This window comes from Pongo abelii, chromosome 16 (genome assembly GCF_028885655.2).
Source record: "Pongo abelii isolate AG06213 chromosome 16, NHGRI_mPonAbe1-v2.0_pri, whole genome shotgun sequence".
Lineage (NCBI taxonomy): Eukaryota > Metazoa > Chordata > Mammalia > Primates > Hominidae > Pongo > Pongo abelii.
The window spans coordinates 87,910,321-87,931,864 of NC_072001.2; the positions used below are offsets into that span (position 1 = coordinate 87,910,321).

Genomic DNA, 21,544 nt, shown 5'->3' on the forward strand with positions numbered 1-21,544 from the left:
GAATAAGAATCCAACTGCTCCAAGGATATACATTTTGTCATGATAGAAAAGATGAGCCCTCACACAGTGGCTCATGCCTGTAATCCCAGCACTTTGGGAGGCTGAGGCGGGCAGATCACTTGAGGTCAGGAGTTCGAGACCAGCCTGATCAACATGGTGAAACCCAGTCTCTACTAAAGATATAAAAATTAGGTGGGCATGATGGTGCATGCCCGTAGTCCCAGCTACTCGGGAGGCTGAGGCAGGAGAATTGCTTAAGCCTGGGAGGCAGAGGTTATAGTGAACCAAGATCACACCACTGTACTGCAGCCTGGGCGACAGAGCAAGGCTCTATTTCCAAAAAAAAAAAAAAAAGAAAAGAAAAGATGAGCCACCAGCATGATAGCACATGCCTGTGGTCCTGGCTACTTGGGAGGTTGAGGTGGCAGAATTGCTTGAGCCCAGGAGTTCGAGGCTGCAGTAAGCCATGATAACACTACTGCACTCCAGCCTGGGCAATACAGCAAGATCCTGAAAAAAAAAAGAAAGAAAGAGAGAGACAGAGAAAGAAAAAGAAAGAAAGAAAGAAAGAAAAAGAAAGTAAGGAAAGAAAGAAAGAAAGAGAGAAAGAAAAAGAGAAAGGAAGCAAGGAAAAGAACAGTCCCAATGAAATTTCTCTGTCAGCGAAAGCCAACACAGCAGGATGCCTGCAGGATCTCACGCAGATTCCTTAGCCTGAGATGGGGATTGTGTTCAAGTGATTTATTGGGGGAGTGTTCTTGGGAGAAGGGGATAAGGGAGGCAGAATACGGCCAGGGGAAGAAGCAGCAGTGTGGTCTTGGCTGGGGCTTGGTTTTAGTCTGATCCCACAGAGATGCTCTAGAGCCCAAACTCTCCCATGGAGTTAGTTCCACTTTGAGGTGAAGCAAGGACAGCCTTTCGTGCAGTGCTAGTCATGGGCCAAGGATGGGGGCAAGGATTAAGAGTGGAAGTGGGGATTACCTCCCAGGTGAGGGGGCTTCCATTTGGCTCAGAACAATGCTTCAAAATGTATGTTTTTGGAGCAGTTGATTCTTATTCTCTGAGCGACCTCAGCATGCTTCAGAGAAGGGGCAGCTGTGAGTTGCTACCAACTAAGCGCCTGGGGGATGGGTTCCCCCGGTAAAGGGCATCTGGGCAGGGCACCAGCAGCATCCACTACAGGTAGGAATAGATTGCTTCTGTTGGCTGGAAGCCAGGTGCAGGCTCCTGTGGACCACTGCAGGCATGGGCCCATGACCAGGCAGGGCTTCTCCCCCGTAGGCATTCTGCCTGCCTTGAAGTGCGTGAGTCTTAGGGAGGACCCTGGCTTTGTCCATAGCTTCGTTCCGATGAGAATCTTTATCAGGGGTTTGGTGGAACCAAGGCAGTTTAGTGTGAAACCAGAGTATTTAATTTGGTTAGAACTGTCAGCTGGCTAGACTCCACAGGAAAGTGTCCCATGCTGGGCCTGGGTGCACTACTCCAACCACTCAAAAGCCAGTGGCCAGGCCGAGCACGGTGGCTCACGCCTGTCATCCTAGCACTTTGGGAGGCTGAGGTGGGAGGATCGCTTGAGGTTAGGAGTTCAAGACCAGCCTGGCCGACATGGCAAAACTCTGTCTCTACTAAACATACAATAATTAGCCAGGCGTTGTGGCACATGCCTGTAATCCCAGCTACTCAGGAGGCTGAGGCAGGAGAATCGCTTGAACCCTGGAAGCAGAGGTTGCAGTGAGCCGAGATTGTGCCACTGCACTCCAGCCTGGGTGACAAAGCGAGACTCAATCTTGAAAAAAAAAAAGTCCAGTGGCCAGAGCGGTTGACTGGACACTACCTCAGCCCAGAAATCCATGTGGTCATGTCCTGTTGAAACTCTACCATGAGGAATGTGTCTCAAATTCCAGGTTGAGGGTCCTTCACCCTCGTGTGTGGTGTGTCCCCTGAGGCCCTTTGGAAATAATGAGAAAGGGCCATCTCTGAACCCCGTCAGTTCTGAGATCAGACAGTGCCTCATGGTAAGTGAGTTTCCAGGGCCTCTGGGTGTCAGTAGGGGGCGCCTCCTGTCCAGAGGTAGCTCCAGCCCAAACACCAAGAGCCTCTTCAAGACAGACACTACCATCCCACTGAATTCCAGACATCTTGTATCCACCACTGAAACTTAACAACGCAGCTCGGATTTGCTTCGGCTGAGAGGGATCCAATCCACTAAGGCAGCTCCTGAAGCAGAAGGAGGTGGTTGGAGTCGCTCTGCTGGCCTTTCCATTTTAAGAAAGGTCCAAATAATGGACCAGCAAAGGAAGTTGAATGGAAGCTCACCACTAGACAGGCTTGGGGAGACCAGAGACCGGGAAGCCAGAGGCCAACCCTGCTGCCCCTCAAATCCCACCCAATTACAAACAAGTCATTCTTATTTTTTCACTTCTGGTAGCAACTTCTTTTTTTTTTGAGATGGAGCGTCACTCTGTCACCCAGGCTGGAGTGCAGTGGTGCGATCTTGGCTCACTGCAACCTCCGCCTGCCGAGTTCAAGCAATTCTCCTGCCTCAGCCTCCCGAGTAGCTGGGACTACAGGCACGCACCACCATACTCAGCTAATTTTTTGTATTTTTGGTAGAGACATTGTTTCCCCATGCTGGCCAGGCTGGTCTCGAACTCCTGACCTCGTGATCCTCCTGCCTCAGCCTCCCAGAGTGCTGGGATTACAGGCGTGAGCCACCGCGCCTGGCCTGTGGTAGCAACTTCTATACATAAAATAGATAATAGATACGTAGATGGTAGATCTTAAAATATCAATATAGGTACTATTTTTATTAATTTACTTATTTATCTATCTATCTATCTATCTATCTATCTGTCTATCAATCAATCAATCATGTATTCATTTACTGTTGCCCAGGCTGGAGTGCAGTGGCATGATTATGGTTCATTGCAGACTGAATCTCCTGGGCCCAAGTGATCCTCCTGCCTCAGCCTCCCAAGTAGCTAGAACTACAGTCACACGCCACCACACCTGGCTAATTTATTTTTTGCAAAGACGGGGTTTCACTATGTTGTCCAGGCTGGCCTCAAACTCCTGGGCTTAAGTGATCCTCCTGTCTCAACCTCCCAAAGTGTTAGGATTGCAGGCATGAGCCAGAGTACCCAGCCTTTATTTTCAACTTTAGACATTATCTATTGACTCTCTATATAACAAAGATTTAGCTTTATATTACTATTCTCAGTTCTTCTCCTCATAATGTTCCACTGGGGATTAATTCTTCCTCCTGTTTCAGCTGGCAGGGCAGAGCAGAGAGCTGGAGGAGCCTGTTTCGATGACATCCTGCAGCTGCCGTGCCAGCCCTGGGTGGACCAGGTACAGATCTACTGCCTACAGATTTCATCCTGAGGAAGAAATAACTTTGTCTTATTTAAGATCACTGTCATTCAGGGCTCTGTAATTTCCAGTTGTAGCTGATACTGGCTGATACACACTGCTCTTAGGATTTTTGCAAATGTTCTTCCATGACCTGGCCCTGCCTCTGAGCCTCAGCTTGCGACACCTCTTGTTCCCCAGGTACGAGCTTCCATCCCTTGCCTCTCAGTAACCAGGCTGGGAGCTCTTGCACCTGTTGTTTCCTCAGCCTGGTATGCCCTTCTCCTTCCACTTCCTCTCACCAACATCCTTCCTCCCATCTCAGCTCAAATGTGAAGGCCGGGCGCAGTGGCTCATGCCTGTAATCCCAGCACTTTGGGAGGCCGAGGCAGGTGGATCACTTGAGGTTAGGAGTTCGAGACCAACCTGGCCAACATGGTGAGACCACATCTGTACTAAAAATACAAAATTAGCCGGGCATGGTGGCACATGCCTGTAATCTCAGCTACTTGAGAGGTTGAGGCAGGAGAATCACTTGAATCCAGGAGGTGGAGGTTGCAGTGAGCTGAGATCGCACCACCGCACTCCAGCCTGGGCAATAAGAGTGAAACTCCATCTCAAAAAAAAAAAAATTGTCAAGCCTCAGAGAGGCTCCTAAGCCCATCTAAATTAGGTCCCGTCCCTGGCTGGCATTATCTCCTATTCTTCTGCTTCACAAGACTTCATACTTACATATTTGCCATTATACATTTTTGCTATGTTTTTAAATGTTTGTCTCCCCCACTAGACTGTAAGCTCCATAAGGGAGGAGTCTATGTCTGTTTTGTTCACTCTCATGAACACAGCAAATATAATAGGCAGTCTATAAATATTAGAAAAAAAGGATTGTAAAAAAAAAAAAAAGGGGTATCTTAGTTCAGAGAGGTTAAGCAACAAGCTCAAGTTCACACAGCCAGCAAAGCAGGATTTGAACTGAGGCTTGTCTGACTTGTCCTAAGCTCACCAAATCTGAGAATTTGCATTTTCTTGAACCATTCCCTTCAGAAGAAGAGGAGAATTGACTATCAGGTAAACACAGTGTCCAGTCTATTGGATGATTAAATTTCTCATTGAAAAAAAATTTTAATTTTTTTTTTGAGACAGAGTTTCTCTCCGTTGCCCAGGCTGGAGTGCAGTGGCACAATCTTGGCTCACTGCAACCTCTGCCTCCCAGGTTCAAGCGATTCTCCTGCCTCAGCCTCCCGAGTAGCTGGGACTACAGGTGTGCCAGCACGGCCGGCTAATTTTTGTATTTTTAGTAGAGACGGGGTTTTGCCATGTTGGCCAGGCTGCTCTCAAACTGCTGACCTCAGGTGATCCACCCACCTCGGCCTCCCAAAGTGCTGGGATTGCAGGTGTGAGCCAGCGTGCCCGGCCAAATTTAATTTTTTAAATAGAGACAGGGTCTCAAACTCCTGGGCTCAAGTGATCCTCTCATTGAAAATTAGCAAGGTGAGGGGGCAGTGGGGAGGGATAGCATTAGGAGATCTAATGTTAAATGACGAGTTAATGGGTGCAGCACACCAACATGGCACATGTATACATATGTAACAAACCTGTACGTTGTGCACATGTACCCTAAAACTTAAAGTATAATAAAAAAAAAAAAGAAAATTAGCAAGGTGAATTTTTCATGTGTAAGTTCCATTTTACGGTAAATTTAACCAGAATGAGATAGCTTCCCTGAGTGATCGACTCAGGGGTATGGGAAGTATCAAGTTACAAAACTAAAACCCAGACCCTGCCCTGGGATAAATTTACCAATTTAGTGCCACTCATCAAGGCCTCTTGGGCTCCAGCCTGAAGGCCTCTCCATGGTGATAACCCTTGTGCTGAGAGCCATCTTTCACATTTCCAGTGGCTGCTCTCTGGAGTCGGAATGAGCTAGGACTGTCTTACTTTGTATTCCGTGCTAACAGTTTTTCCAGTAACATTACCACCCCCCTCCGGTTTTTTGTTTTTTTGGTTTTTTGGTTGGTGGGGGGTGGGCAGAAATCACCCCTCTTTCCCACAGTACCCCTGCTGCCCCAGGCCTCAAGGATACACGTGACTCAAGCCAGGCCAATCAGATTCTCTTTCTTGAGTAGAGACACACAGTAACAAAAGGCAGTTGGGATTGAATCATGAGAAGGGTGCACTTAGGGTGATGGTCAGCAAGTTCCTCAGGCCAAAGTCCTCAGAGCTGCCCTGGTTACCATTGTACCCTAGGCTTGTCATTCAATTCTTCTTTCAGACCAGTGGGTTACCCTGGCATCCTTTTGTTCTTACTTAAGTTAGAGCCAGTTTATTGCTGGCAGTCAGAGAACCATAACTGATGGTGACATTCATAGGGAAGATGCTAAAGGACATGGACTCTCTCCTTTTCCCAGGAAATAAGAGGGGTTTTGGAATTGGTTATGGAGGTAAGATAGGATGAAGAGCATTGAAACTCCTGTTCCTATTCAGGGATGGGAAAGTAGCAGCCTTTGTACATCACTAGATACTTTTTAAAGCTAGACGATGGGCTGGGCACAGTGGCCCACACCTGTAATCCCAGGACTTTGGGAGGCCGAGGCAAGTGGATCATTTGAGGCCAGGAGTTTGAGACCAGCCTGGCCAACATAGCGAAGCCCTATCTCTACTAAAAATACAAAAATAAATTTAGCAGGTCGTGGTGGTGGATGCCTGTAGTCCCAGCTACTCAGAGGCTGAGGCATGAGAATCACTTGAACGCAGAGGCAGAGGTTGCAGTGAGCCCGAGTGCGCCACTGCACTCTAGCCTGGGTGACACCCTGTCACACACACAAAAAACGAAGCTAGAGGATGATCATTAAAATCCTCCCACCTCAAGGCATGGAATGAAATTCAGGACCTTTCTATTACTGGGTAGAAATTCCCTTAGGGCTTGGAGCCATTGAGTTTGTTTAAAAACAAACCCAGAGTCTGATTCTGCAAAACTGCTAGATTCACCACCAATTGAATTCATAACCTCATTTGGTTTCAAAAAAAAGGTGGCATCCTGTCAGCTGGATTAATGATATCTGGGAGTATTCAAAGGACATAAAAAGGACAACCCTCCAGAAATATTTCCTTCTGACCTCCACTACCAGGAAAGGTGTACCTCTCTCTTGCAGAAGAAAGTAAACACTTTCCCCATCATTCTCAGCAAAATGTTACAAAGACAGAAAACCAAACACCGCATGTTCTCACTCATAAGAGAGTTGAGTAATGAGAACACATGGCCACAGGGAGGGGAACATCACACACCGGGGCCTGTCAGGGGGTGGGGGGCTGGGGGAGGGATAGCATTAGGAGAAATACCTAATGTAGATGACGGGTTGACGGGTGCAGCAAACCCCCATGGCACATGTATACCTATGTAACAAACCTGCACGTTGTGCACATGTATTCCAGAACTTAAAGTATAATAATAATAATAAAAGAAAGCAAACGGTTTCCCTCCTGCCTCACACCATGTTATACCAGTAACCACAACTCACACTTAGCATAACCCAGGGGATGAGAGTCTTAATCAAATCAGGAAAGAGAAGAGTGATATTCTGAAGAAACTGCAGGAACTGGCAAATATATTGTCAAAAAATATAGGGTACATTGGTGGACTTTTTTTGTTTTTTGAGACAGGGTCTCGCTGTGTTGCCCAGGCTGGAGTGCAGTGGCGTGATCTCAGCTCACTGCAGCCTCCATCTCCTGGCCCAAACAGTCCTCCCACCTCAGCCCCCTAAATAGCTGGGACCACAGGCATGAACCTCCACACCTGGTTGATGTTTTTTTTTTTAATTTTGTACAGACGGAGTCTCGCTATGTTGCCCAGGCTGTGGTGGACCTTTTAAAGGCTGTATGACCAAGATATAATTTCAGTTCAGGTTGTCTTTATTGATATGTTCACTCACCAGAGAGTCTACATTCTACGTAAAAGCTCAAATCGCCAGATACAGTTCTTACTATTTTAGGGGGGCTTGGCTAATACAAATCTGGACCAAATGTTGGCCCATGCTAAATTATATCAAAAGACCAAACATCCAAGAAAGGCAGGAATTCAAAGATTTCAGAAGATAAAAATGCTTGATTGGGTCCCTGGCATGCACCCAGCCCATCAACCCCCTCACTGCCGTCTGGCAGGACCCAGAAGATGAGCTCCCTTCTTGCCATGAGAAATACATTCACGAGGCTCTGCTGATTTTCCTCTCTAGGCCTGGGAGGCTGCTTGAAAGAGCTGCTGTGAATGTGGGCTCCCTGATCTCAGCAACAGAGTTGACAGAAGGAACAAAATAGGGCGCTCATCGTAATGGACAGGGTATGGAAACCAGACCTCGAGCTGTGGGTCCCAGGAATGAAAAAGGCCAGACGCCCCTAAGATATGGCCTAGTAATGACCTTAACTAAAGACTTCTGGGCCAACAGGTCTGTCTCAAGTGCCAAGGTAAAGTCAAGATCTCCCACTTGATTTCCAGACCTTAAATGGAGAGGACGTCAAATGTCTTTTTGAAGGAAAAACTTATTTTAACACTTAGATGCACGTTGTGAACCTTCCTTGCAGCCTTCCCCAAAGAGATCTGTCTCCATTCATCTGGGACTACAGAAGGGATGGGAAATTGGCAGCTGCCCAGTGCCTTGGTCAAACATACGTGAATCAGAGTGGGAGATAAATCATGTGAAAATGCCAAGGTCTGCCCCTTCTATAAAGTTCTAGGGTTGAGGGATCTGTTTGAGGTCAGAATGTTTCCTTCATAATGTAGGACAAATGACTGTATGTTGAATCCCTCACCACTAAGGCCTAATTCCACGCAATTTATGCCACTTTGGGGCATCTTGTTCTAACCCATTTACCAACTGACCCAGAAGGCTGCCAGCTTTGGGGTGGGCCTAGAGCAGGCAAAGGCATTGCAGCTGGGAAAGTCTTTCGTGCAGCCGACGCTGCCATCAGGCCACGTGACCTGGCAGGTCAATGGTGCATGAGGTATCTTTCCATCGGTGGCATACCGGGGAGCCATATATAGCTTGCAGTAAGTCCTGACAAGAAAATATGATAGGGGTACCCAGGATTTGGAGCCCAGTGATGCTCTGGCCGAAAAGTAATCATTATCCTTGTGCAAAATGCCCCTCTGGCTCACCACTGGGCTCTGGGGGAGCCTAAACACTTGGCCCTGGCACACTCAGTGGCCATGCTGCCTCTCGTGAAGTGGTCTTGTCTGACCACCTAGCCATAAAGTCTGGCATGGCCAGTGCGCTCTGTTATCAACAGGACACTGTCGCTCCAGGCTAAGGCTCTGAAGGCACCAGCGGGTTGTGTGTGGGTAGCTCACTCACTGTCCACAGTGCTTTCCCCTGTCTACACCTGTGGCTCTGAGAGGGGCAGTAATTTGTCTTGGCCCTTTTGGGCCCTTGTTCTGGATTTGGATTTGCTTTTCTAACCCATCATGCCTCTCCTGCCATTAATATCCATGGAATTATCAAATGCCATAAACATCATGTGACCTCCTCACATACTGCACCCAACCAGAGAATTCACTTTAGAGCTAAAAGAAGAATAACAGGTTGATGGGTAGGCATTCACTCATCTTGTCAGGAACCCACAAACCAGCAGCAGCTGGCTTGAGAGTGTGGTGAAATGGTTTGTTGAAAATTCAGCTATGGCACCAGAAACAACACCCCGAGAGGCTGGGTCAGGCCGGAAGGAGGCAGCATGTGCTTGGAGCTGGCAACCATATGCTGTTTCTCCTTCAGGGATAGGACGCAGTGTGGACATGGCCCTGCTATTGCTAGATCTCAATGGTTTTCTCATACCTGAGGTTTGGGACTGGGCTGGTGTGGAGAGTTTATTTCCCCAGCAAGGAGCACATCCTCAAAGACGTAGCAGCAATTCAACTGAATTGAAAGCTGAGGCAGCCACCAGGCCACTTCAGGCTCATTATAAAGAGGTCATGGGAGTATCTAGAATGATGAACCCTATCAAGGGAAAATATGATTGCTGCTACGTAAAAGGCGGCAGGAGTAGAGATGGACATGGGGGGATTCCTGGAGTTTGTCCTGGGACTGCCAGTCCAATAGTAAATGCCTGTCACACAGGTAGGACCACTAAGGAGCTTCAGAACTGAAGGTTGATCTGGTCACTCCACCAGATCAAAAGTCCATTATCATACACATGAGTTCTCATGACCAGTTCTAGAAATGGACTGTAGACTTTACCCATTCTTCCTTTCTTGCTGGGTTATATAATTTTGGTTGAATATGGTTAATTTTACCAGTTAATCTACAGGTTGTAGAATTTCAAAATGGAATTGTAATAAAACTGAAAGAGGGAAATTATCCCTAGTGACACTGGACTTTGGAGAATAGAAGCCGTGTCATTACCCCTGGAATTCAAAGTTAGATACGATCTTGAATTCCCTAAGCAGAGAGAAATGTGGTTTTGGTTATCTGTGGGAGTCACCATACATGAGATGGGAAGAACTGCATGTGTGTTAGAAGCATCTTCAGGGTTTGCCTACCAAACCCTTTCTACCCTTCCGTACTCCACCATTCCATGCAGCAAGAGTCCGCATCCTTTGGAAAACTGCCTCCCTCCCACTCTATGAAACCCTGAGCTCCAGGCCAGATTCTTTCACTTGGAATTTGAATCTTGAGTGGAAGGGGACCCAGTAGAACCAATGGCAAGTTGGTGTTGATCTGCCAACCACACCAACTCCTGGGAGGCAAGCCTTGTAGTTGCCCCAGCTCCCACCCTTCCCAAGGCCAATTAATTGTTCAGCTATTCTTTTGGTTCTGTGAGCTATCCCAGCATCCTTCCCATGAACGCTTTTTCCTTGCTTAAGTTGGTCCAAATTCATTTCTGTTGGTCAAAACTCAAGAATCCTAACAGGTAGTCTCTCCTGAGATGGCCTCACACATCTTTGCCTCCAAACAGCTGCCAGCCCAGGGTCTGGCATAAAGTAGCGCTTAGTATATGTCTGCTGAATGAGTGGGTGAATGAATAAATGAATGAACAGTACTCCAGCTCTCAGTTCACCAAAGTAATCTGGATATACGGGCTGGGAGAGGTGGGGACACACTGGGGCAGAAGATGTGGCGTCACCTGAGCACAGAGGAGGTAGAGAAGTCAGAGATGTTACCATAGAGGGGAAATGTTAGGCAAGGGGAGGTTCCGGATGAGGGTGGGAATGAAAAGCTTCTCTGCAGCTCGAGAAGCAGGAAATGGTCAGCAAGTAGCTGAGAGGCAGGTGCTGGTGGGCTCCTGGGCTGGTCTTGCTGTAGCCAGAGACACACGGCGTTTCCAGAGCCCCTAGCTCTGTGCTTCCTTCCTGGGTGGCTTCCTTTGTGTTCCTCTTCTGAATGAAGAGCAATTCCAAAGGCGTAAGTCCCCAGACACCCTGCTAAGGGGCACACACCAGCAGCTCAGCTGTGCAAGAAGCACAGGCTGTCTTTCTGTGGCCACAGAAGGCTGCGACTGAACTTCGGTCCAGGAACCAAAATATAGATTCATTTTTCCAGTGTGCCTGGGACTACAGAATGCCCTCAGAGAGCCTGCCTGGGAGAGGGGGACCCTGACTCCACAGACCTCCAACCACACCAGATGAGGGCAAGCAGGGCACACAATGCTGCCTTTATTGCATTCCAAGGGGAGCAGGCTAGCTGCAGACCTACCTCATCCTAGGCCTCCAGGAGGGATGCTCTGGAAGGACCCAGGCTGCTGGGTCCTTGGGAGGCCCATACATGAGGACCCAGAGCTGGGGCCCCAGGATCAAGAGCTATGGTTGGGGCAGGGGTCCTAATTCCCAGGCACAGAGACTCCCCTCCACCCAAGTGCATGGATAGACTGCATCCCTCCTAGAACACCCAAGTGTACTCCCCATGGGGAAGGGACCTAGCCCTCCACTCCTGGTTGAGAGGGGATGTGAAATTCACTGTGACCCCACCTCCTTTCAGTATGGAGTGCAAGGTCTCTCAGAGTCAACACCTCTCTCTGGCTACAGCTGCTAACACAACCCTCATGCCAGCTCTCACCTCATGAGCAAAGAGCCTGAGAGAAGTTGGGGAAGAGAGCACTGAAGTGGGGTGACAGGCCAGAAGGTCTGTTCCTCACCTGCGTATTGGTGGGCAGGGAGTGGGGAGCCCTCAAGCAAAGGGCCATGCGCAGAGCCATGAAGGACAGGCAGCAGGCTGCAGCTGGGCCCCAAGACAGGGATGTGGCGAGGGGGTACAAGGGAGCATGGGAAGCAGGCAAGTGAGTGAAGGGGGAAGAGCATGAACACACATCAAAGGCCACTGCACAAGGACATGACAGGCTCTGGAAGGGCCCTGAGCCCCATCTGGGCTTAAGGACGGTTAGTTGCAGGATAAGCTGAGATCAGTGAGCCAAAGTAGCTGGAAGGAGAAGATACCCTGAGAGTCACCAGGCCAGACCAGCAGAGGAAGTCTGGATCTCTGAGGACAGGCGAGATCAGGGCCAGGCAAATGCAGGAGGGTAAAAGTTGGCCTGCATGTCCTCACTCAGATTATAACATCTGCTGCTGGACTGGGCTGGGGCAAGGGCTTGGGGTGCAGAACTCATGCAGAGGACTCAGGGGAGCCTCCAGCAGTGGCAAAGTGTAAACTTCAAGGAGGGCCTAGGCCGCCAGGCACTCGGAGGTGGGGACTGCTTGAGGCCCGGGAGCCCTGGGTGACAGTGGCACCAGAAGAGGCCAGTGGGCTATGTGCCGTGCACCAAAGCCATCTGATGACAAGCTGATTCACGAGAGCCTGCTCAGAGAGGTCCCCAAGTAGTGTCTCCTTCGTGCACCTTCTCCAGTTAGTTCCATATTTGGAAAGTCTCCATCCGGTTCAAGCTGCTTCCTGGTTGGTCTGCTGCTGGGTGGAGGCCCCCAGCCTCCTGTTGAGGCTACCGCATGCCCTGGGCCTTGGAGCCCTCCTCTTGGGTGGGAGGCTGTCCCAACAACTGAGTGGCAACTGGCTCTGAGGCCTGAGGGGTGGCCTTGGAACTTGAAGCACTCTTCCGGGTGCCCTGAGGACTAGGGAGGCCTTTTTTCTGGGGCTGAGGACTCAGTTGGGAGCCTTTCCTGCCAGCAGATGGACTCTTAGAGCCTTTGGCTTTGGCTTGGGGGTGGGCCGCCTCAGGGCCCTTGAGAGGTGTTAGCCCCAGCAGCTCACAGTAGGCGTTGCACTGGTGGGAGGAGGCGAACCAGTCCAGCAGGGCAGGGAAGCAGCTTTCCTTGAGGCCCTGGTATCTGCAGCCAGACAGGAAGAGCTGAGTGGGGGTCCCAACCAGAGACACAGTTCCTTGGGGGGCGGACTCTGGGGTGGCCATCATCAGGATGTCGTGCTCAGGGTACATCCTACCCTATCTGAGGGTGATGGGGAGTCTCCCTTGGGTGCTACCTCAGGTGGCAGCAGCCAAAACCTCAATTTTTCTTTTTTAAAAAAATAGAGACAGAGTCTCTCTACTTGGCCCAGGCTGGTCTCAAACTCCTGGGCTCAAGAAATCCTCCCTCCTCAGCCTCCCAAAGTGCTAGGGTTAGAGGCGTGAGCCACCATGCCTGGCCCAAGGCCTCAGTTTTAAAACTGTGGTCTCATTACACCCTGACACATGGAATCCATCACGCAGGACTTTAACTGGCATAAGAATGGCTTAGCTTCTTAACATAAATTGGAGCAGACTCGAGGTCTGCACTCTAATCACAGGGCCCTTACTCATTGGCTCCTTGGCAACCATCCTCAAGCAAGAGGGGAGGAGTATGTGAGAGCCCTGGATTGCAGGGGACCCCATGTGTGGCATCAGTAATAGCTGCCACACCAGGCCAGAGATAAGGGGTGGGGACCAGTAGCCCCTAGGATGTTACCACATGGCCATGGGTGTGTCTGGGACCACTTGGCCCCAGGCCCAGCACCTCAGGGATGGAGAACCAGAAGGGCTTAGGACATTTTACACCCTGAGAAGACCCCCAGAGGGCATTCTGTTCCCAAGAACCACTCACCCTCGAAGTTTGGTAGCAATCTGCACATCAGTCATCTTCCAGTCAACCCCTGAAAAGAAAGAAAGTTGGGAGTTGATGCCAGCCTGGGCTGGTTTTAAGCCCCCACGTCTCCAGCAGGAAGATATATTGGGGGGCTTAGAACCACGTCTCTTCTTGCTGGAGACGTGGGGGTTTAGAACCAGCCCAGGCTGGCATCAACTTCCTGGGTGTCAGTGCAGGTGTGTCTTCAAGCATCTTCTCATGGGTCATCACCACCAGCCTGTCTCACAGCGTGCAGGTCTCTGGATTATTACTAGGAATAATATTCATATTTTTCAAGTGAGGAGGATAGGCTCAGAGTTAAATGACTTGAGCAAAGTCATACTCATTCAATAATTGAGCTCTGGCCATGTGCAATGGCCATTTGACTTAAAATAAGGGTTCAGTTTTTTTGGATTCCTAGAGCCAAAACTCTTCCAGCTATGCAATCCTGCCTCTACTGGATCAGACCAGGTCACAACCTGGACCAGCCTCTAGTTTTGAGCTAAAACCTTCTTCCTCTGAACAGAGCAGTAGTCTGTCCAGACAAAAGAGAGGGATGGGAATGAGAGGATAAATCAGGGGTAGACCAGCAGAAATGCAACACTACAGAAGACTGGCTTCTGCACTACTTACAAAGGCAGCAAGCAAGCAAGAATCCAAGATGGCCTTCCAGGTTAAGAAAGCCTTGGAAGGGCAGAGCCAGGCAAAATGATGATAGACAAAAAACGTTTTCACTGTGCTCAGGCCACCCAGGTATCTTAGTATTCACACATTAGGTTTAGGATGCTCTTTCCCCCATTTTCAATCTGTCCAGAGCATTTTGCTAGGCACTTGCCTTTCACTAACAGGGCTGAGTACCATCATATGATAGACAATAACAAATGTGGCCTTTGGAGTCACACAGACCTGGATTTACATTTCAGCTCCACCACTTCTGAGCTGTGGGAACTCAACAAGTCACTTCATATCTCTAATCTTCAAGTGTAAAGGTGAGGATAGTAATGACCACCTTACAGGGTATTGAGAAGATCATAATATGTGTAGGACTCTAACTTAGTGTCTGAAACATAGGAGTAATGTGATAAATATTGATTTATTTGTCATTTCTCTTTTGGTATTCATAGCATTCCATTTTGTGTGATAATGATAATCTCTCTCATTTGCACAGAATTTTAGTTTGCAGAAGGTTTTCACAAATATGGTCTCATTTAATCCTCATGAAAAATCTGAGTGCTAGGTAGGAAAGACATTATTCCTAGAAAGGGAAAGGAAACTAAAGCTCAGAGAGATTGAATGACCTAACCAGGGTGAGCTTCAGTTTTCTTCTTTGTAAAACAGACTCAGATAGAAGAGAATGGGGCTTCCACTTAAATCAAATTTATTTTGTTCTTTATTATTTTTTTGAGATGGAGTCTCGCTCTGTCGCCCAGGCTGGAGTGCAGTGGTGCAATCTTGGCTCACTGCAACCTCTGCCTCCCAGGTTCAAGCAATTCTCAAGCCTCGCCCTCCCAAATAGCTGGAATTACAGACATGCACCACCACGCCTGGCTAATTTTTGTATTTTCAGCAGAGATGGGGTTTTGCTGTGTTGGCCAGGCTGGTCTCGAACTCCTGGCCTCAAGTGATCCACCCGCCTCGGCCTCCCAAAGTGCTGGGATTACAGGCATGAGCCTCCGCGCCCAGCCGACTTTAAAGACTTTGTACTATACCACGTTGTCGTCTTATAGTAGAAAGTGGTCTACTCATCACAGCTTCTTGAGGACGATGACTATTCCTAATTCAACTTTTTATTTTTTCAATATTTAGTAATGGTTGGATGGAAAAAGGATGGAAGCATGAATTTATAAGTTAACAAATAGGTTGACTGATAATGGCTTAATGTTACCTAGCCCCCCCTCCCCCCAGTATATGGAGTTATATATATACTAATTATGGTACAATTTAACCTAAGTGAAACACAGATTTGAGTCCGTTTTATATCTCTGGTCTCTAGTTTTCTCACTTATTTACCGCAGAGACAAGCTTTAATAATGCGTGATATTCCCAGCAACCTCTCCTTCCCCTGAGCATTTTCTCTGTTCCTCTCCCCTGTCCAGTTCTGCTTAAAGACAGTAGGCCTGCAGAGAGCTGGCTGAGGAAGGAAGGAGGGTTCACGCCTGCTGGCCTTCCTTTGTTGGGGAGTTCTGGGTAATAGGGGGCATAGGAATAAAACTAAAAAGAAGCTAGACTAAGTTGCTTTACATAACGAAAAGCTAACAAAGATGGAGGAGGAGGACAGACAGTAAAGCTACTGTGCTAAAATGGAAGTGAGAGTTTGGGAAGCTTGGAGAGTGAGAAAGTCTAGAGCAAAGCTGCAGGGAAGGGAAGATGGGAGGTTTTGAAAAGGGTGGTTGTGGGTTTTGAATTAGACCCCACGTAATGGTCTTTGAAATAAATTCCTTTTTAATTTTAACTGAGCCTGGACTGTGCTCCTTTAAATGCAACTGCAGTGATAGACTGGGCTACATGAGGTATGTATTAGGGTTGCGTGCAAAATGGTCCCTGTCCAATCTACTTTACAAGATTATTGTGAAAAGCAAAAAAGAATAAAGACAAAGGTGCTTTGTAAACGATCAGTCAAGCACTATGGCTTTGCCTCCTCTGCATGCTTTCACATCCATGCACATGCGTACCCGTGCACCCTCACACCCTCATACCTGCCAAGTCTGTGACAAGGAAGCTGCCATTTGTCCACTGATACAGCCAGTGCTGGAAGGTCTGGCATTTCTGCATGGCCTCAGAGCTGCCAGATGCTGTCAGAGCCCCAGCACAGCCCCATTCCCGAGAACAGTAAGACTCCAGGGGCTTGCCCAGGTCTTCCTCCAGGGTAGCATATGGGATATTGTTTGCAGGCCGGTAGATCAGATACAGTGGGATGATCCTAAACATAGTTTTGCCCTGCAGTAAGCAGGAAGTATGGCCCAGAGAACTCCTCCCTCCCACCCAATTCTGTATTCTTGGACCTAAAAGAAGGGCCCTTCCAAGAATGGAATTCTCAGCTCTGAGCCCAAAGTACAGCAAAGGAAAGCAGCTCCACCCTGAGTTCAGGAAAGGAAATGGATATTTTTGGCTTCAGAGTCCTGTCCATTCTCTTGGTCAGTGGGATTAGAACCAAACCCTGCTATGGGCATAGGCAGACTGTGTGGCTTGGGTGAGGGACTGAGGCATGTATGTGCCAAACAGAAGGAGCACCTTTAGAGAGGATTCAACCAGATTGTGGCTCTCTGCCAGTGGGACCCCAGGTACGCAAAGGTCAGAGTTCAAGTCTCAAAATGCAAACAATTGCCATTTATAGCTGACTCCTACAAATATCCATACTGGCCCTGCCTGCGTACCACAGAAGGGTCCTGACCAGTCTGCCTAGCTTAACCCACCCCATCACCTTCATGGAGTCCCAGAAACTGCTGTGCCCAAACTCTGCAATCAGCAACATCTGCGCTAAAGAATGAGGAACCGGGGTGGGCGGGACTCGAGTCCAGAGCAGAGGCTTTTCTCAAGTGGAGAGTAAATGAGGTCTCTATTTCTAGATTTTGTGAGGCCACTGAGCTGAGCATGGGGCTGTGAGCCTATATGCACATGGGCATAACCCAGGATGCCCCTGGGAGGCTGTGAAATCACTGTCTTCGCAGAAGCCCAAGGCAACAGTGCTGGACACTGCATGTCCTCCTCACTGCGTACTTACTCAGGCACCTCCCCAAAGCCATGTGCGGCTCGGGCTTCTGCTGCGAAGATTTTGCAGTACTCCCGACTCATGTTCTGGATCTTGCACCCCTGTGGATGAGAGAACCAAATGTGGTCAGCAAAGAAATTCCTCAGTCCTCCACTGTGTCTACCCCTAAGTGAGTGGGCCATCTATTCTGTTAGGGGACTGAGAGGAGGATTCCAGCCCTGGGGGAGGAAGGGCTTACTCCTCCCTGCTCCCCACTCTGCATTTCATTTTCCTCTTTTGTATAGCAAGCGGCTTTAGACTTCTTTTCAAACTGAGGTTTTCAAAGTGATTTCCGAACTATTTTTGGGAGTCCTTATGGTATGTGACAGTGTCCCAGAGACCACTCTGTGGAGAGCCAGGAAGATTGTGCACCCCACCCACAGCACCCCCCTTTTATCTCACATATAAACAAGGCTTCCATGAGAGATTATGTATGGGAAAGGGGGAAGATTTCTGCTGCAAATATAGAGTTTGAAAACTATGGCCCAAGTCGTTTTGAAGCTCTCAAGCTCTCTGAGGCCAAGCATCTGAATTCTGGGCTGCATCTCAGGCTTTCCACAAGTTCCATCCTAGGAGCCTCATAAGGTTGAGATTGAGATGCCTTCTGCCTTGATACTGGGCATCCCAACAGGACCTGGGCTGGGAAAGGGGAGGGGGTGAGAGAGTAAAGGGATGAGGCGTGAATATGGGACATAGTACCTGGATGGTGACGTCGTAGTTTCTGCCCACAAGAGAAGTCTCACTGCTGGGCCCAAACACAAGCAGGCTGGACACCTTGATGATGCACGTGCGGCCCGACTCGAAGATGGGTTCCAGCCCGTAGATGACCTTGGCCTGGGAGGCCTTCCGAAGGCCACACCCATATCCACCCCCTCGGAGCTCCTCGCTTACCAGTCGCCCAAAGAGCTTGTCCCCCCAGCAGCCAGAGTCAGCCAGACCCTTAGCAAACACCATAGGGGTCATCTCAATCTCTTCTCCAACTGAAGGGGAACAGGAGAAATGTGGGAGACCAGGAGCTCCTGTCTGACCAATGTGGGGCTTGCAGGGAAGGAAAAGGCCAGAAGAGCCTCCCACCCTGCCAACTTGCTGGGCTCACTTTCAGTCCATGCCTGCTCTTTGGGCACATTGAGTCCCTACCAGACTATGAGCTCCTTGGGGCAGAAACTCTATTTGATTCAACCCCTGCCATCTAGTGGTACCCGTGTAATATCCATCACATAACCCCTGCCTTCCACAAACGCATCCTGAGCACTGTCCAAACACAGCACTTAGGATATGTTTGTGGAAGGCAGGGGTTTTCTGTGGCAACAGCAATCAATACAGAATACCAGAATTACTTTGTTTTGGAATTCGTTGTTTTGATCAGATGAATACATGACTCCATTTCAACCAACACGTTTGACTGAAACAAAAAGTTTGCAGGACCAATCTAGCAGCAATGAGCACCCCTAGTGCTCAAACTGTGACCGCTAAATATAATTTCCCATTAAAGGGAAACCAGAGCTTTCTAAAGAAATGGTTGATTCCAGGTCTTGGCAGAAAGTGTACAGCAAGGACCTGAAATATCGTGTGAGTCCAGAAAGCAAGAGAGCTAGCAAAAGCTATTAGAGACTTGGCAGAAGGACACAGGGGCCAACCGGAAGGGGCTCCCTTGGACCAAAAAGCAAACAATCTTGGCAACAAAAATAATTACTGCAACATATTGAACATATCAAATATGTTAAAAATCCATGTATTCATAGTGGTAACCAAAAAAAAAAAAAAATCCAATCTCCTCCCTCAAAAAATAAACCTCACTGATCACCTATGGAAAATGATAGGGCACCAACTCATTATTCTAAATTCTAGTAACTAAAGGAAAAAGAGCAAGTATTTATCCTTCATTTCCTGTTGGAACTTATGTATTGGGATAATCAAATAATCATCCCTTTTTTACAGAAAAAAATCAGCTAATGAATGAAGAAGAAAAGATCAAATTAAACTATCTCCATGTTGCAACTGCTAATGAAATAATAGATTTAGGCAATCATCAGTGACTGCCAAAACCCCTAGATAACAATAGGGTTTGTATCAGATTGTTTTTAACTTTAAAAGGGGATGGATCACACAGATGCACCTGAATGAACCCAATGACCAACCTTAACATTACTAAAAGTGAAACAATCTGACATTATGTGCCTCCAGATAGGATGCAAAAGGTATACACAGCACCTGTGAGTTATTCTTGCTCAAAAAAAAAAAAAAAAAATCACACCTGAATCTGACCAAACCTCTAAATCTGATTACCAATTTGGAAGAAGCACGTGCATGGGGGAGCCTGTTAAATGGGAACACGATCAACAAAATCCAGAATGTTACAAATTCTATACCAGTGACTTTAACAAACATATGGCAAAGAAAGAAAACAAATAAAGTAGGAGGAACTGTTAAATATTAAGAGAGACTTGGGAGCTGCATCAGCCAAAAGCAATGAGTGGTTCCTGATTCAAATAAACCAACGCATATGAGATAGTTGGGGAAATCTGACCGGATGTCTGATGATATTAAATAATTATTACTTAAGTTTTGAGGTTGAGGTTTTATTTGATATTGATTAAATTTTATTTGATTACTAAACCCAAGTCACTAATTGGCACTTTGGGAGGCCAAGGCAGGTGGATCCCTTGAGGTCAGGAGTTCGAGACCAGACCTGCCAACATGGTGAAACCCATCTCTACCAAAAATACAAAAATGAGCTGGGCATGGTGGTGCATGCCTGTAATCCCAGCTACTGAGGAGGCTGAGGCACGAGAATTGCTTGAACTCAGGAAACGGAGGTTGCAGTGAGCCAAGATCACACCACTGCACTCCAGCCTGGGCAACAGAGTGAGACTCCATCTCAAAACAAAGTCACTAGTTGGATGAATGAGTGATTGAAAGAGTGAGTGAATGAAGGAATTAATGCATTTGTTAGCAAATACAGCTCTAAACATCTGTTTATCACTGGCTGCCTTCACAGTCCCAAGCCTTAGCCTGCCTCTTGTAGGAGCAGTACATACCCATCCCTATTTGAGCCCTTCAAATGTGTATCAAACTTTGAGGGTATTTCATGATCACCAGGGAGCCTGCTGAAAATGCAATGTTCCTAGGTCCCTCCTAGGTCATTAAAGATGTCTGCAGTGCAGCAGGGACCAGGAAACTGCATTTCTAACAGGTTCCCTGTGTGAATCTAATCTAGGGTCCACAGAGCACTGTGAGAAACTCTGGGTAGGAGCTGGCAGGATAAGACATGCCCTGGTGGCCGGTTCTGCCCTGGATCAAAGACTCTGACATGGGCAAAGGGCACAAGGGTGAACTAACTCCTGTGCAGTGGCCCCCTTGGTCACTTCTTCCCCCATAATCTTCTGATACAGCAGTTCTCCTCCATCATCTCCCCAAGCCATATCCTAAACTAAGAGGCAAAGAGGAGCAGTATGTGGATTGGGACCAGATTCCAAGCCCTTAAAGAGGGTCCTCCCTGCAGATGGCAGGGGTAGGACCACCCCGCCTTCCCCAGGGGGGAACCATACCTTCACCTTCTTCTCTGGAGATGAATCCTGACAACACTAGATAGAGAAAAAGAAGAAAGCAGTGCCTTCAGGCTGCTGTGCCAAGAGAGTGCCTTCTTTCAAAGATGACTGCTGCCCACCCACCAGGAGCCAGGCCAGGCCGAGACCCCGGGCTGCGGGGCACACTCACCCTCAGGGCTGAGGCAGAAGTCGGTGGAGGCCGAGCCGTGCTCGTTGTGGATGGTGCACCGATACACGCCGCAGTCTACGGGGGAGGCCTGCACGATGGCCAAGGCCGCCGGCCCCTCATCCCCTGCGCTGCAGAGTGGAGACCCTACTCGTGAGGGCCATGGTATGGGGGCAGACTGTGGTCCTAAGCGTCCTTGGACCCCACTCTCAGAGGCTGCTGTGAACCCCAGCTCTGAGAGCTTTGGGGAAGCAGTGTGATTCCAGGGCCAAGAGCTGGTCCTGAAGCCCACAGGTCTGGTTTGCAGTCCTGGCACTTACTAGCTGTGTGGCTTTGGACAAGTGGCTTAAAGAATGCTGAGCCTCCATTTTCTCATCTCTACTATGGGAATGAAAGGACCTCCCCTGGTTATTGTGAGGATTAATGAGGCGATAGGTTCAAAGCATTAGGACAGTGCCCAACAGTATTACTGCAATCAGGGAGCCAGGTCAGGTGGCAGTGGTGTCGTTGGCTTACCTCCTGCCCACCTCGCCCACTGGGCACTGATCCTTGGCCCATGTCAAGACTGAGTCACTAAGAATGTTGAAAAACTGGCACCAGAGCTTCAGGCTACCGGAGGCATCAGGAAACTGCTCCACCCGAATCTTCCGGATCACCTGTGGGGCTGAGAGCAGGGCCCAGTCAAGAGGGGAACACCATCTCTC

General features: G+C 48.5%; 1 protein-coding gene across 4 annotated transcripts in view; it reads right to left on the reverse strand.

The window, feature by feature from the left end:
* Positions 1-6,751: 6,751 nt before the first annotated feature.
* ALPK3 (alpha kinase 3) overlaps positions 6,752-21,544 on the reverse strand; it is a 61,111-nt gene continuing 46,318 nt past the window's right edge. For 2 of the 4 annotated variants that reach the window (XM_003780046.5, XM_054531785.2), the window contains 8 exons: positions 21,357-21,504; positions 20,844-20,971; positions 20,675-20,710; positions 17,826-18,106; positions 17,100-17,188; positions 16,075-16,298; positions 13,358-13,406; positions 6,752-12,610 (listed from right to left, as the gene is read on the reverse strand). In XM_003780046.5, coding sequence (XP_003780094.3) covers positions 12,265-12,610; positions 13,358-13,406; positions 16,075-16,298; positions 17,100-17,188; positions 17,826-18,106; positions 20,675-20,710; positions 20,844-20,971; positions 21,357-21,504 — 1,301 coding nt within the window. In that variant the 3' untranslated portion in view covers positions 6,752-12,264. Of the gene's footprint in view, positions 12,611-13,357; positions 13,407-13,565; positions 15,162-16,074; positions 16,299-17,099; positions 17,189-17,825; positions 18,107-20,674; positions 20,711-20,843; positions 20,972-21,356; positions 21,505-21,544 lie in introns of those variants that run through there. The other 2 variants (XM_054531784.2, XM_054531786.1) reach the window with 2 other exon arrangements.